The 13043-nt window shown below is 40.9% G+C and overlaps 1 protein-coding gene across 1 annotated transcript; it reads left to right on the plus strand.

Annotated features, from left to right (window-relative positions):
* The first annotated feature begins 355 nt into the window (after positions 1-355).
* On the plus strand, positions 356-1918 carry LOC138035609 (cytochrome P450 1B1-like). The gene has a single exon (XM_068882260.1). It carries the CDS (start codon positions 356-358, stop codon positions 1916-1918), a length of 1563 nt encoding a protein of 520 aa, XP_068738361.1.
* The last annotated feature ends 11125 nt before the right edge of the window (positions 1919-13043 follow it).

Genomic DNA, 13043 nt, shown 5'->3' on the forward strand with positions numbered 1-13043 from the left:
GGGAGTGATAGAGTAGAGTGGGTTCCAAAAGCCCTTCAGTTTTTTTTAACGGGGAGGACTTCTTTTCGGTTCCACGTTTTAAGAAATATTGCTCTCTCTCTTCTAAGATTAGTTTGGCTGAAATTGTGCGATTTCGTTATCCAAACCTACTCGACTGAGACAGGCTTTGCCTGTTTGTAAAACAAACGGATCCTGTCAAGTGTGACTTATTGTAGCGACCTTGACATTGGAATATTGCTCGTAAACAACCAAGGTTGCACAGTATAAATACCACCCCCAGAGCTTAACTGGAACAAAGCTACTACAAGCTAACAGAAAACCACTCTAACAAGCCTTTGTATATGAGGTAGTTGAAATGGAGCGTGTCATTTCGCCCGAAATTACGATGCTTTTTACAACCGTTTTGTGCTTTGCTTCTGTAACTATCGTAGTTCTCACCTTACTGCAATTGTCCAAGGTTCGGAGAAAAACTCCTCCCGGGCCGTTCGGTCTGCCAGTATTTGGAAACTTGTTTCAGCTCGGGGATTCTCCGCACATCGCTCTGTCAAAGATGGCCAAAGTCTATGGAAGCGTCTTCTCCATTCGCCTTGGTTGGAGGAGAGCAATCGTTTTGAACAGCCACGATTTCGTGAAAGAGGCCTTATCAAAAAGGGCTTGCCATTTCTTCTTCAGACCACCATTTCATAGTTTTCAAATAATCAGCAATGGAGGTCGGAGCCTTGCGTTTGGTGACTTTGGAACAGGGCATCAGAGAAAGAAAAAACTAGCAATGCGTGCTTTGTACGCTGTTTTCAGCAATGTGAGCCGTTTTGACACTTTGGCACAAGAGGTTTCTGAGCGCTTATGCAGCTCTTTGACAGAAGCCGCAACGAGTGAGGCTCTCGACTTTTCAGAGCAACTGAGAACTTTAGTCATTAACTTTGCGTTTAGACTTACTTTTGGAGATAACTTAAAAAGAGACTTTACGCTGGCGTTGCAGAATATTTTGCGGAGAGGAACTGATTTTGTTGAGAATAGCCCTGCTATAAACTTGTTAGACTTTTTCCCATGGCTTCATTTTGCTCTACGCAAGCAGTGCAAGGCTTTAGAAGACTCTATCAAAGAACTCATTGATTTTGTCAGAAGCGTTTACAGTTTGCATCGCCATGTAAATGTTGAGGAGGCAGGCGTCAATGTTGCTGCAACTCTGGATAGAGTCATCCAAGACGAAATGTTGGTCACAAAAGCGAACCCAAACAGTGGAATTAACATGGAGGAAGCAGAGGATGATCGCCTGGATGAAGAATCCATGATGACGTTGATAGCAGATGTTTTTGGTGCAGGAATTGATACAGTGTCTACCGCACTAACCTGGGCACTGCTTTTTATTCTCTCTAATCCTGGACTACAGCACGACTTGCAGGCAGAACTGAAGCGAGAGGTAGGAACAGAGCGATTGCCTACGCTTGCAGACCGTGCACGGTTGCCTCTGTTACAAGCCACAGTTCTAGAAACTTTGCGGAAGGCTACAGTCATTCCACTGGCAATACCACACTATGCCTCTGAAGACTGTAGCGTTGCTGGTTATTTTGTACCGAAAGGAACACTTGTGTTGGCGAATCTATGGGCAGTTAATCACGATCCCAATTACTTTCATCGCCCAGACATGTTTGATCCATATCGTTTCCTTGATGAAAATGGTCAAGTTCTTGTTGCACAGCAGGCCTTCTCCCTTCCCTTTTCCACAGGTGGACGGCGCTGTCTCGGTGCAACCCTCGCAAAAGCTCAGCTCTTTATGTTTCTGGGGTGCATGCTGCACCTTCTGAATTTTCAGCTTGCTGCAAGCAAAGAAGAGCTATCCTTCGATGGAAACTATGGATTAACCCTGAGGCCTCGTCCTTTTAAGGTGTATGTTCGACCGAGAGAAATGAGGCAATAAGCAATGACTCGCACTGGAATATCTCTCAAACTCTTATTGTTTTTACTGATCATAATTTTGTTTCTGGTCATGGTATTTTTTAAAGCCAACAGTGTCGGAGTTTTTTTTCTTCAGTAGTAGACGGACGAGAACTGAGAATTCAAGGGCACCCAACAAGCGGATGTTATAAAATTTGCTCGGAATTACCTAAATTGGTCTCGGCCACAACGCTTGAAGACCTCTTTTAGTGAGTTATTATCTGCCCTACAAAATATTTATCTGTTCGGATGTTTTAGGGAACTTCAGGTCGGTCAGAAATTTATAGGTGTCTTTTTCCTCTAGCATTCGTGACATGTCTAATGAAAAAAACTATTACGTAAATCGTGCTCCTTTCCCCGGAATTTTTAGGGGACGTTTGCTTAAAAGATGATTCTCAAACAAACTTTGGCGAAAATCATAGAAGTTACAAATCTTCAAATTTTATGCTATTTCCAATATCACCGTTGACTATTACTCAGCTCAATTAAATTTAGCGTTGTTCCATCTGGTTTCGAAATTTCCGCGTGCACTTTTCAGACTCTTCACTACTTTTGCGAAATATCTAGGAAATCGTTCAGAAAATTGTCCAAAATCTTAGTGCGCCTCGAAAGTCGGAGTTCAAATATTCGAAAATTCTACCCACCTTCGTCCGAACAGATATTTACAGAAATTACCCGTTGGGTGCCCCTGAGAATTATCACTCAATTCGATGAAGTATTTACCAATATGTTTTTATTGCTCCTGTATTGCAGTGTTGTACTGATATGTTCATTGCAAGATTGGATAAGTTTCTGACGCGCCCTATTTGAGGCAAAATACTCCAAATTTCTTTTAGTTTTGCAATTAATGCAGTATTTTTCCAATGTGATCTTATGCCATATTTTCTCAATTGTCATCCAATGACTGAATTAACACCTATCTAGAGTTTCTACGGTGGGACCCACGTCTTGGTATGTCGAGGTCAAACAAGAAAGATATTATTTTTATCATAAGGATAGGCCTTTTTTAAAGCAGTCATTCATACCTCTGACCCGAATCAAGAATACATGCATGATTTTTCTGACGGAGCCTGCAGCTCAGCATTTACTGTTTCACTGACATTTTAAAAAGAAAAGACATCAACTCATTCAAGTAGGTAAATAATATATCAGTTTGTGTGAATACAAACTTTATCAAATTTCATATTACATGGGTCATCGGTAATGAATCTTTCCGGTAACACATACAAGTCAGCAATAGTTTGCAGACTGAAAAAAGGATTCCATCTTTTCAATATTTTTAATCAATGGGCAATTAGCTATTTTCACCAATCCCATGATACAGTTCATTTTGGGGGGTTATTTACCTTAAGAAACGGTCCAGATAAGAAGATAGCAACAACGGCAACGAACATGTTGGAATTCAATTGGTATGCAAAAAGGTGATAACTTTTCTATTGTCTGTACTTACTTCTGATTGGCTTAAACAGCAAACGGTTAACAAAACTTCATAAAGCAGTATTATATTCATCCTTACTTTCCAACCATCTTCCATCTTTCATCTGGTCTCAGTTTAAATGAATTCCACAGAAATCGTATGTGGGGAACATGTAAAATTGTAAAGGTTTCTTGGCTTTTGTTTTCAACTCTTGTGATTGGAACACAAAAAAACACCCTTTCAAAGTGGGCTGTAAAAATGAAATTTATTGCGTTAACGGCTTTCCTGTAGGTTTATGCATTGTCTGTGTAAAAATGATAACATTCCTATGTGGGGAAAGCCCCGTTGCCGCATAGCAAAGGAAATTGCTATCCACCTTACACGGATCATTACTTAAAACCATATCCAGTTCACTGAAGCATGATACAGTCCAAAAAGTAAATAACTTGTATCGTTTTATGTAAAGAACCTCCAAAACGTATTGCACTATGGGGGAAACAGTCGATAATTGCCTCAAAGAGGAGATTAAAGTCAAGAACTTTCATCTTCATTAAGTATAATGGAATCTGGGCTTACCAAGAGAGCGACTAATTGTTGGAGATCAAGGAGCATGAATTCCCCGCGTGATTTTGCCCGAAGCAAAGATGTGGTGAAACATTGCAAACATTACTAAGTTTTATTTGCATAAAATATTACCCGTTTAAAGTCAATACCTCAACGGCCGAAAACTTGTAGACAAGGCTGAGAAACTTTGGAGAATTTGTTGACACTTCGCACGTGACCTTGATCCATGTACGCGTTTAACAGATCCTACAAGTGTCTGACGCCATGGACAACCTTAAAATTCCAACAAAAAGCCTAAGCATTGACATTTCGAATGTCAGGCAAATGGATCACTTTGACATTTCAGCGAGTGAGAAACTGTTTTTTATTGTAAATTGAAGAAACGTTATACATGTATCCTGAAAAACGTAAGCCAGCTTTCAATGTCAGCGTAGGCAGCGACAAGCTCTTCAGTGCTTTAGTAACTAGTTTGAGTTTTATATAGAATAGATTATAGTGTTGATGCGAGCATGACCATCAGTTTCACGCTGTTGCCAGCACCCTCACTGATATGCATAATGATCTTGCTGTTTGTGCTGAGTCAACATCTTTATGGTACTGGTAAATTATTTGGGCAAGTCCCAGACCATAGAGTGGAGCTCAGGCGCGCGAAACGCGTCAGCGGAGAGCCATGGGTCAGATTTTTTGGGAAATCTATCGATGCGAGAAATTTTGGTTATGACGTCACGTAGGTCCGCCCGCACAGACTGACCCAGGGGAATTTGACATTTTCGTGGAAGCTTGGGTCAAATCAACCTCGTTCCCAGGGTCTCTCATTCTAACACCTGGGGCGAGCGAGGAGAGACCCTGGGAACGAGGTTGGCGTCAAATTTCCCACCCCTGGGCACCTAAAGACTGTCAAATCCCCCCACCCCCAGGAACCTTCAGAACATCACATTCCTGCCCTGGAGTAACTTTCTTTTCATTAGATTCTCACTTTTCGAACACCAATGAACGTTCTTCACTGTCGATTTCAAATTCCCTTTTAACAGCTGATGGAAATTTGTCGTGTAACAACAAACCTTTCCGCTGTTCACGGTACTGAACAAGACCCTAACATTTAGCAAACAACATGAACATTATTAACCAGCTTTCGAATCAATCAAGCATGCACAATGATAGAGTGGAAAATCATGAATATATAGAAATGATACAAAAAGCAATCACAAAAAAAAGTAGAAAGAAACATTCTCGTACTTGTGAACACTCCAGCAAGGACTGATAGAAGTGATGGACCTTATTTACAAAAAGACAAGACCAGGGGCGGAGCTAGGATACGAAAAAGTTTGTAGCGGGGTCCGGGGGCATACTTCCCCGGGAAAATTTTAAATTTTAACTCTCCAAAGTCCCCTTTCCCATGTTTCTTACCGACTTCCGTAAGACGTTGGAAACCGGTATGGATCCACCCCTGAAGCCAGATTCGCTTACTTTTCTTTCAACCACGGTGTCCAGAAAAATCAGGAAAACAAGAGAAGTCCCATAGACCCTATGCAAAAATGGCTGCCTTGAAATTATTCTTTTGTTCATATTCAAAATAGCCCAACTAACCTCGTTTTTGAGACAAAAATTCTAAAGAATTTGTTATTCCGAACGAGGTTAGTTGGGCTGTTTTGAATATGAACAAAAGAATAATTTAAAGGCAGCCATTTTTGCATAGGGTCTATAAACCAAGGTTGAGGATAATTCATCTCCAGGTTCTCTCGGTGTTCCAAGATGGCGGACATGTCAAATTCCCGACCATGGGGCAATGCCTACATGTCAAAATCCCTACCCAGGGAAAGGCTCTCTGAGTCAATTTCCCGTAGGTAGCCCCCCCACTCTGGGGCTTAACTATGATAGGTGCATAATACCTTCAAATACGGAACAAAGTTTGTGTAGGCCTTTGCTTTTCAACCAATCAGCCACGAATGCGGAATCTTTACCGTTGAATGCATCTAAGTTTGTCTCCGCCATGATTTATCAACCCATGTGAAATGGAAACATGAAATCGAGGCTGGTGATCAAATGCCCCGCCCCCGGGAAGACTAAGATGATCAAATTCCCTGTCCACGGGCAGGAAAGGAATCAAATGCCCGCGGTATGCCCGGAGGAGAATGTTGAAGCTTTAATTTGACTGGTACTTAAGCGAATTTACTACGCCTTAGGTTGACTTTTTAATAAGTAAAGATTTTTGCTGTTGTTCTGAACTGAAAAGATTACTGTGCATGTAATTTCAGTTTTAGTTGTTGATTAAAATTGTTGGTTATTGTTTGCAAGGCTTGTTTGCTTACTGCTGTCAGCTCAGGGGTGTTTGATCACTGTAAACTATACACACTTCATATCATATGATATATCTTTATTTACCCTCGAATTTTTAGAGTACCTTGGTGTAGCTAATATCTCCGAGCATTTACCATCCCAACCATGATACACCACAGAAGACAGACCACAACACCGGGAACTACATGCCCTACTCTTTACGACAAGTGTGCGGGTTCTTTTACGTCCCACAAGATTATGAACATTGAAGGGTTGTGAGACGAGACCTCCGGCTTATCGTCCTTTTCCGAGAAGACTAGAGAGTCTAACCATTTGCAGATGTAATTACAAAGGCAGCACTTTCTCCTCAGTTATTTAAAGACCCTGAGTGTTGGTCCGGCCGGAGTTGAACTCACGACCTCCCGCGTGACAGCCCGTGCTCAACCAACTGAGCCACCGGTACGCGGTGACGATTAATTTTCAAGAGCGGTGACAATTAATTTCGTACTTAATGCAGAAGCATAATTAATTCCATAAACACTATACACTCTTTTTTTTATAAGAACCTTTTTTATAACAACGTTGACACTGACATTAACTAAAATTATAAAAACGTATTAAGAACATTCCTCAGGCTGAGATTGAGTCGATTGAGAACGTTTTTATTTCGGTGTTTGTATTTTAAATGAAAGCATGAAATCAAGGTAAAGAAATGTAAATTAACCCAAATACTTAAGGGCATATTTATTCCATGTCATACATCTCATTTTATGAGCAGTTCTTATTTATAATCGTTACAAAATATTAAACTTCAACACCATCAAAGCAAGCACTTTGCTCGGCTTTCTAGTCACGTCCGCAAGATTTCAGTTATTGAAAAACTAATATACCATGTAAAATTAAGAACATCTTTAAGAACGTTTTCAGCCTCACAACGCCAAATTAAGAGAGTTCAGCCTCAGCTCCACAATTAGACGTTTTTATTAAAAAAGGAGTGTATAATTTGCTTTCTGGGGTTAGAGACGGGAGTTCCGCTTTTAGGCTTGGCTAAATTTATGTATTAGTTCATGAAGTCAGATCCACTGAATATACAAAACTATTAGGAGTCTATTGATACTGATCTCCATTTTGAGCAAAGAGTATCTCTTAGGAGAGCAGCCAGCGAGTAGGCCCTCTCATGAGTTCATAACTGCGAAGATCATAGCTTCACTTGATTTCATATCCGCAGTTCTTATATGATTCATTTCATATACCATTCATCATTGATTCATTCCTCACGGGACCATTAGAACCCACAAATGACCAGCTCCCAACGTCAGTGGCTTCATGGCTCAGTTGGTTAGAGCGTCGCACCGGAATCGGGAGGTCACGGGTTCAAACCCCGTTGAAGTCCTGAATTTTTCAGGCTTCTCTACGCAATTGCAAAAATTGCGTTCATAACTGCGAAGATCATAGCTTCACTTGATTTCATACCCGTAGTTCATATATGATTCATTTCATATACCATTCATCATTAATACTAGACATATTTAGTTGGAATATTTATAGACTTGCCACAAGTCGACCTCACGAGAATCCCAGGAGAAATGTTTTGGCGAGCGAATCGTGATTTTTCGTACGCGAAGTGGATGAGCGAGCGACGATCCGCGCGCGTCTATATGAGACGAAGGACTTTTCGAAAGTCTAGAACACTTTTCGAAAGACTAGAACACTTAGCGAATCATTGTGTTACAAGATCGTAGCTTATACCACATCCCCCTACCCCCAATTCAATGTCGTGAGAATCTTTTTTGGGCGACTACTAGTAGTAAAATCAACATTGGAGGAGGGGGGAAACGGGGCTGGGTGTTTCAACTAATGTGGCGAGTATTGTATTTGTGTGAAGGAAATCGGCAAATCTGCAGAGCATGTAGATCAGAAGTAAAGTCTCTTTAGAAAAGAAGTAAACTGGTTACTAGGGCCCCGTCCACACGTATCCCGATATTTTTCAGTCTGCAATTTTCTCTTTCCGGATTCAAATATATTTCCATCCACACGTAGCGTATTCAAATCGAATTTGCCCGTCCTTTCGTATCCGAAACGAATCCGGATTCACTCTAGTGCTCAGGACTCCTCAAAGAAACGGAGGTACCAGAGCATGGGCAATGAAGCCCTTGGCAGCCATCTTGAGAATTAATTTCACGGTATGGAACTGGCCATGGGCTCGATCTTGTTACGTCATCAGGATTAAAAAAAATATCTGGGTTTGGCGTCCACAGGGTTCCAGATTCATACCGGATTTAAAAATATCCACAATGGAGAGCGTATTCAAAAAGTTCCGGATTCGTCAGCGAATTCCCCGAATATGTGTGGACGGAAGGTGTATCCGGAAAGAAAAAGTTGCGGATTCAAAAATATCCGGTTACGTGTGGACAGGGCCTAGGTTAAACGGAATGTCTGTCTATTGTGTGCAGTATGTGTTGGAGAATTTTTAGAAGACCAAATAATTAAATACTATCTGGTGTATAAGGGAACACCTCCATTACTCTCTCTACTGCATTTCCATGTAAAGTAATTTACACGGTGTAATTTGATTAACGTAGCGCACACATACTGATGTTGGTTTTTTTAGGCATGACAGCGGTTAGCAAAGGGAATAACTCTAGAGAGGTGGGGTAACTGACGTCTCGTGAGGTTCGGTGTGTATTTAATCTGAAAAATATACAGTCGTGCCGATGTGGAGCTTGCACCAACTCGAGAAGAATTTATATACGGTGATAAAATTAATTATATGAAAGTGATCGCATGATTGTCAACGATTCACCGTGCGATTCACAAGACATGCCTTAGCTTGACATCTCAGGGGAAAAGAATTTCCAGGCATTCAAGAGCGATCCTATGCCGACGTTGTACTCTAAGCTAGTTTGTAAATATGAAATCGAAAAAATCCTACAACAACAACATTAAATAAATGAACTGTTTATCTTTAACCTCACCGACGGTTGACCATGGTGAACATTTGAGATTCACCATTCGAAACCTTGTCATCACATACCATTGAGTGGAAAAGCCTAATTAAATTGTCACATTTTCAAAGCTATTCTTTTCTTCCTTATAACAGGCATTGGAAGGAAAGCATTCATTGAGTTATTTCACCAATTATTTCACCAATAATTTGAACTCCGCGTGGTAACTTGTCAATGTTTTGTTGTCGTTTGTTGTCTTGCACCTGGAACGGTTTTCTTTGGTTTTCTTGATTTTAATCGACATGGATAGGCTAAGTCTAATCATGCTTAATGTTAGAGGTTTACACAGCTCGAGAAAGAGGGGCGCAATCTTTAGGCAAAGCTAAGTTGCATCATAAAAACGCCTCAATAAGATTTTTGCAAGAGACATATAGTGCCAATTGTCGTGTCCTCTTAGTACATAAATTAGAGGAGGTTTAACTAGTTGGAGAAGTGATACTAGTTCCGAAGAAGCACACAACAAGTCAACCATGTGCTCTCTTTATTCTTCTCCCTCCTACTGCTCCTTTCCTACTTCATGATATACATACACGAAATGCGCCGGACACACACGACACCAATAATATAGAGAACTTACTTACTTACTTACTTACTTTACTTACTTACTTACTTACTTACTTACTTACTTACTTACTTACTTACTTACTTACTTACTTACTTACTTACTTACTTACTTACTTACTTACTTACTTACTTACTTACTTACTTACCAACCAGCTCAGCCACACTCCAAATCTCTCCTCCAGCTGTTTCTAGGGCGCCCTCGTTTCCTCTTTTCCTGGGGATTCCATGAAAGAGCATTCCACGTGGTGTTACTCGCTGGCTTCCGTAGAGTGTGGCCTATCCAGCCCCACTTCCTCCTTCTTACTTGTAACGCAATTAGCTCTTCTTCTGCCCGTTCCCACAGCTGCTTGTTACTTACCTTATCCTTCCAGCAAAAGCCAAGAATTCTTCTGAGACAGCTATTAACAAAACTCTCAGCTCTACTTTGTATCCTCTTCGTTGTTCTCCAGGTTTCTGACCCGTAAGCAGAACAGTCTTCACATTTGATCTAATTATGCGAAGTTTGGTTCTCTCAGATAGCTCTTTCAATGCCCATACCTTCTTCAACATGATAAACACTGCTCTTGCCTTTCCAATCCTTGTAAGTGCATCGTTGTCCGTACCTCCAAGGGTGTCTACAACACTCCCGAGATATGAAAACTCTTTGACATTCTCCAACGGCTGCCCCTCGACCACAAAAGGTACCTCACTTGTGGTGTTAATCCTTAATACTTTAGTCTTCACCGTGTTAATTCTCAGACCCAGTTTAGCCGATTCCTCTGCTAGCCTTGAAGGTTAACGTTTGTCCTGCATTTGTAGAGGGTTGTGGGAGAGCAGGGAAAGGTCATCCGCATAATCCAGATCGTCCAACTGCTCCCATGGGGTCCACTGTATTCCGTTGTTACCTGCTTTGGTTACCGATGTCATTATCTAATCAATGTCCAGTAGAAATAGAAAGGGTGATAGAAGACAACCTTGTCGCACCCCTGTCCTCACTTCGAATGAATATGAAAGCTGAGCCTCATGGGCTACCCGACAAGTAAAACCTTCATAGCTAGACTTAATCAATGTAACAAACTTCTCTGGAATGCCATAAAAGCGGAAGAGCTTCCAAAGAGTCTCACGATCTACACTATCAAACGCCTTCTCATAGTCCACAAAGTTGACATACAGGGACGAATTCCATTCCAATGATTGCTCGGTAATCACACGTAGGGTACATATTTGGTCTATGCATAAACGGTCTTTCCTAAAGCCTTCTTGCTGGTCCCTAAGCAGGATGTCCACTGCTGTCCTCATCCTAAACAGAAGTATTCTGTTTAATACCTTGCCCGGAACAGATAGTAGCATAATACCCCTATGGTTATTGCAATCTCCAGGGTCTCCTTTCTTAGCGGGAACTTTGACAATAATACCTTCCCGCCACTCTTCAGGGATGTTCTCTTCTTCCCAAATCCTAGCAAAGAGCCTATGGAGGATATCTTCTGATGTTGATAGATCTCCCTTCATGGCCTCGGCAGGAACCCCATCCGGCCCGTCCTTCTGCGCCTGGATAGCTGTCCTAATCTCTACCTTACTTGGTTTATCGCAATTCAAGGGAAGAGTAGTGTCTTATGGGGAATATCTGCGGTGCTTACGGGGGAAGGCCGATTTAGTAACTCTTCAAAGTCCTTAGTATTATAGCAATAATATAGACAAATCGTGGAGTAATGAACGGGGTAGAAAAAGCTTTTTCTGCCCTGGCAGCAAGCATAGTAAAGGTGTCACAATTTTATTTAACCCCAAACTTAACGTTGAGATTGTATAACAAATCCAGAGTGAAAACGGCTGAATACTAATCCTTCTAGTTAGTGTTGGCGATCTACAGCTCGGCTTGGTCTTTCATATACCGGATCCGAAATAATTAGTAAGTCGCACCAAATTTATGGATATTTGCTTTATGCCTCTCTACGTTATGCCTCTTTCCGTGATGGCCATTTTCACAATCGGCTTGTTGCCATTCACCTTTGGATTGATGCATTTATGATTTGGACGATTTTATTTCAAATACTCTGATCATTGAATTTTGTCATCGATATACCTCCATAGCTCGCGGTGCCTGTATTCCGGTGCTCCATAGCACGATGGCATGAATTTGGTGAACGTAGCTTTAACCTGGAAAAAAGAAATTATGAAAACAAATTCATCTTTCAAGCCTTAAGACAGGCGACAAAAGCAGTATGACCGATCCAAATGAAATCTTTGAAAAACAGAGACAATTTTAGACAATTTTAGAACAGAGACAATTTTACAGTAGGTTACTATTTTTCGCAGAATTCGCAAGTGAGCGATCCTAAATTTAATTTGTTTTTTACCCAGTGATAAGATTAAGACACTAGAGGAAAAAGAGAAACAAAGCTGTGAAGGACTATTGACAGTCAAAGAGTCTAAGGCCCGATTTAAACGTCGCACTTTACATGTGCCAAATCGAATGCAAATGAGAAAAATCTATTGTTTTCAACCATTTGCATTAATTTCGGCCTAAGGAAGCGCTGAAGAAATTTCAGAAAACTGATAAGTCCCCGGGGACGGATGGCTTAACTGCTGAGTTCTATATAGCTTTTTCTGGGATCACATTCTATTATCCAACAAAATGGTCGACAGCTTCAATTACGGTTTTCAAAAGGGTGAGATGTCAATCTCACAAAGACAAGGTATTATAAGGCTTATTCCTAAAAAAGCTTAAGAAGGTGTTACTTTCAATTATAAATGACTGCCAATCAGACTATATGAAAGGCCGGTTTAATTTACCGGCGAAAAGATCCGACTTATATCTGACGTCTTACATTTCACAGCTCAGGAAAATGTAGATGGCATTGCTCTTTTTATTGACTTCGAAAAAGGTTTCGATAGCCTTGAACGCGAAACACTTTTCAGTTTGATTCTGAATTCAAGTCTTGGATGAAAGTTTTCTACACAAATATCACTAGCGATTAATAATGGCTATGCATCCAATTGGTTTATACTACATCGTTGTGTCAGACAAGGCTGCTCTTCATCAGGGTTACTATTTATTTAATTTCAGCTGTGGAGATACTCTTCACCGCTATGAGAGCTTCACGCGACATAAAAGGGATCCAGGTAGCCAATCGGGAACTCAAACTTTTCCAGAACGCGGATGACACTATACAGCTTTCTGCAAAGATGCTTTCTTGCTTGGAAAACTGCTGGATCTAGTGAATGCCTTCGGTGATTGCAGCAGGTTAAGACAAATTAAAATGTGTCTAAATTTGAAGCAATGTGACTTGGAAAAAATGCTAATA

The sequence above is a fragment of the Montipora capricornis genome, chromosome 2 (assembly GCF_036669925.1).
Source record: "Montipora capricornis isolate CH-2021 chromosome 2, ASM3666992v2, whole genome shotgun sequence".
Lineage (NCBI taxonomy): Eukaryota > Metazoa > Cnidaria > Anthozoa > Scleractinia > Acroporidae > Montipora > Montipora capricornis.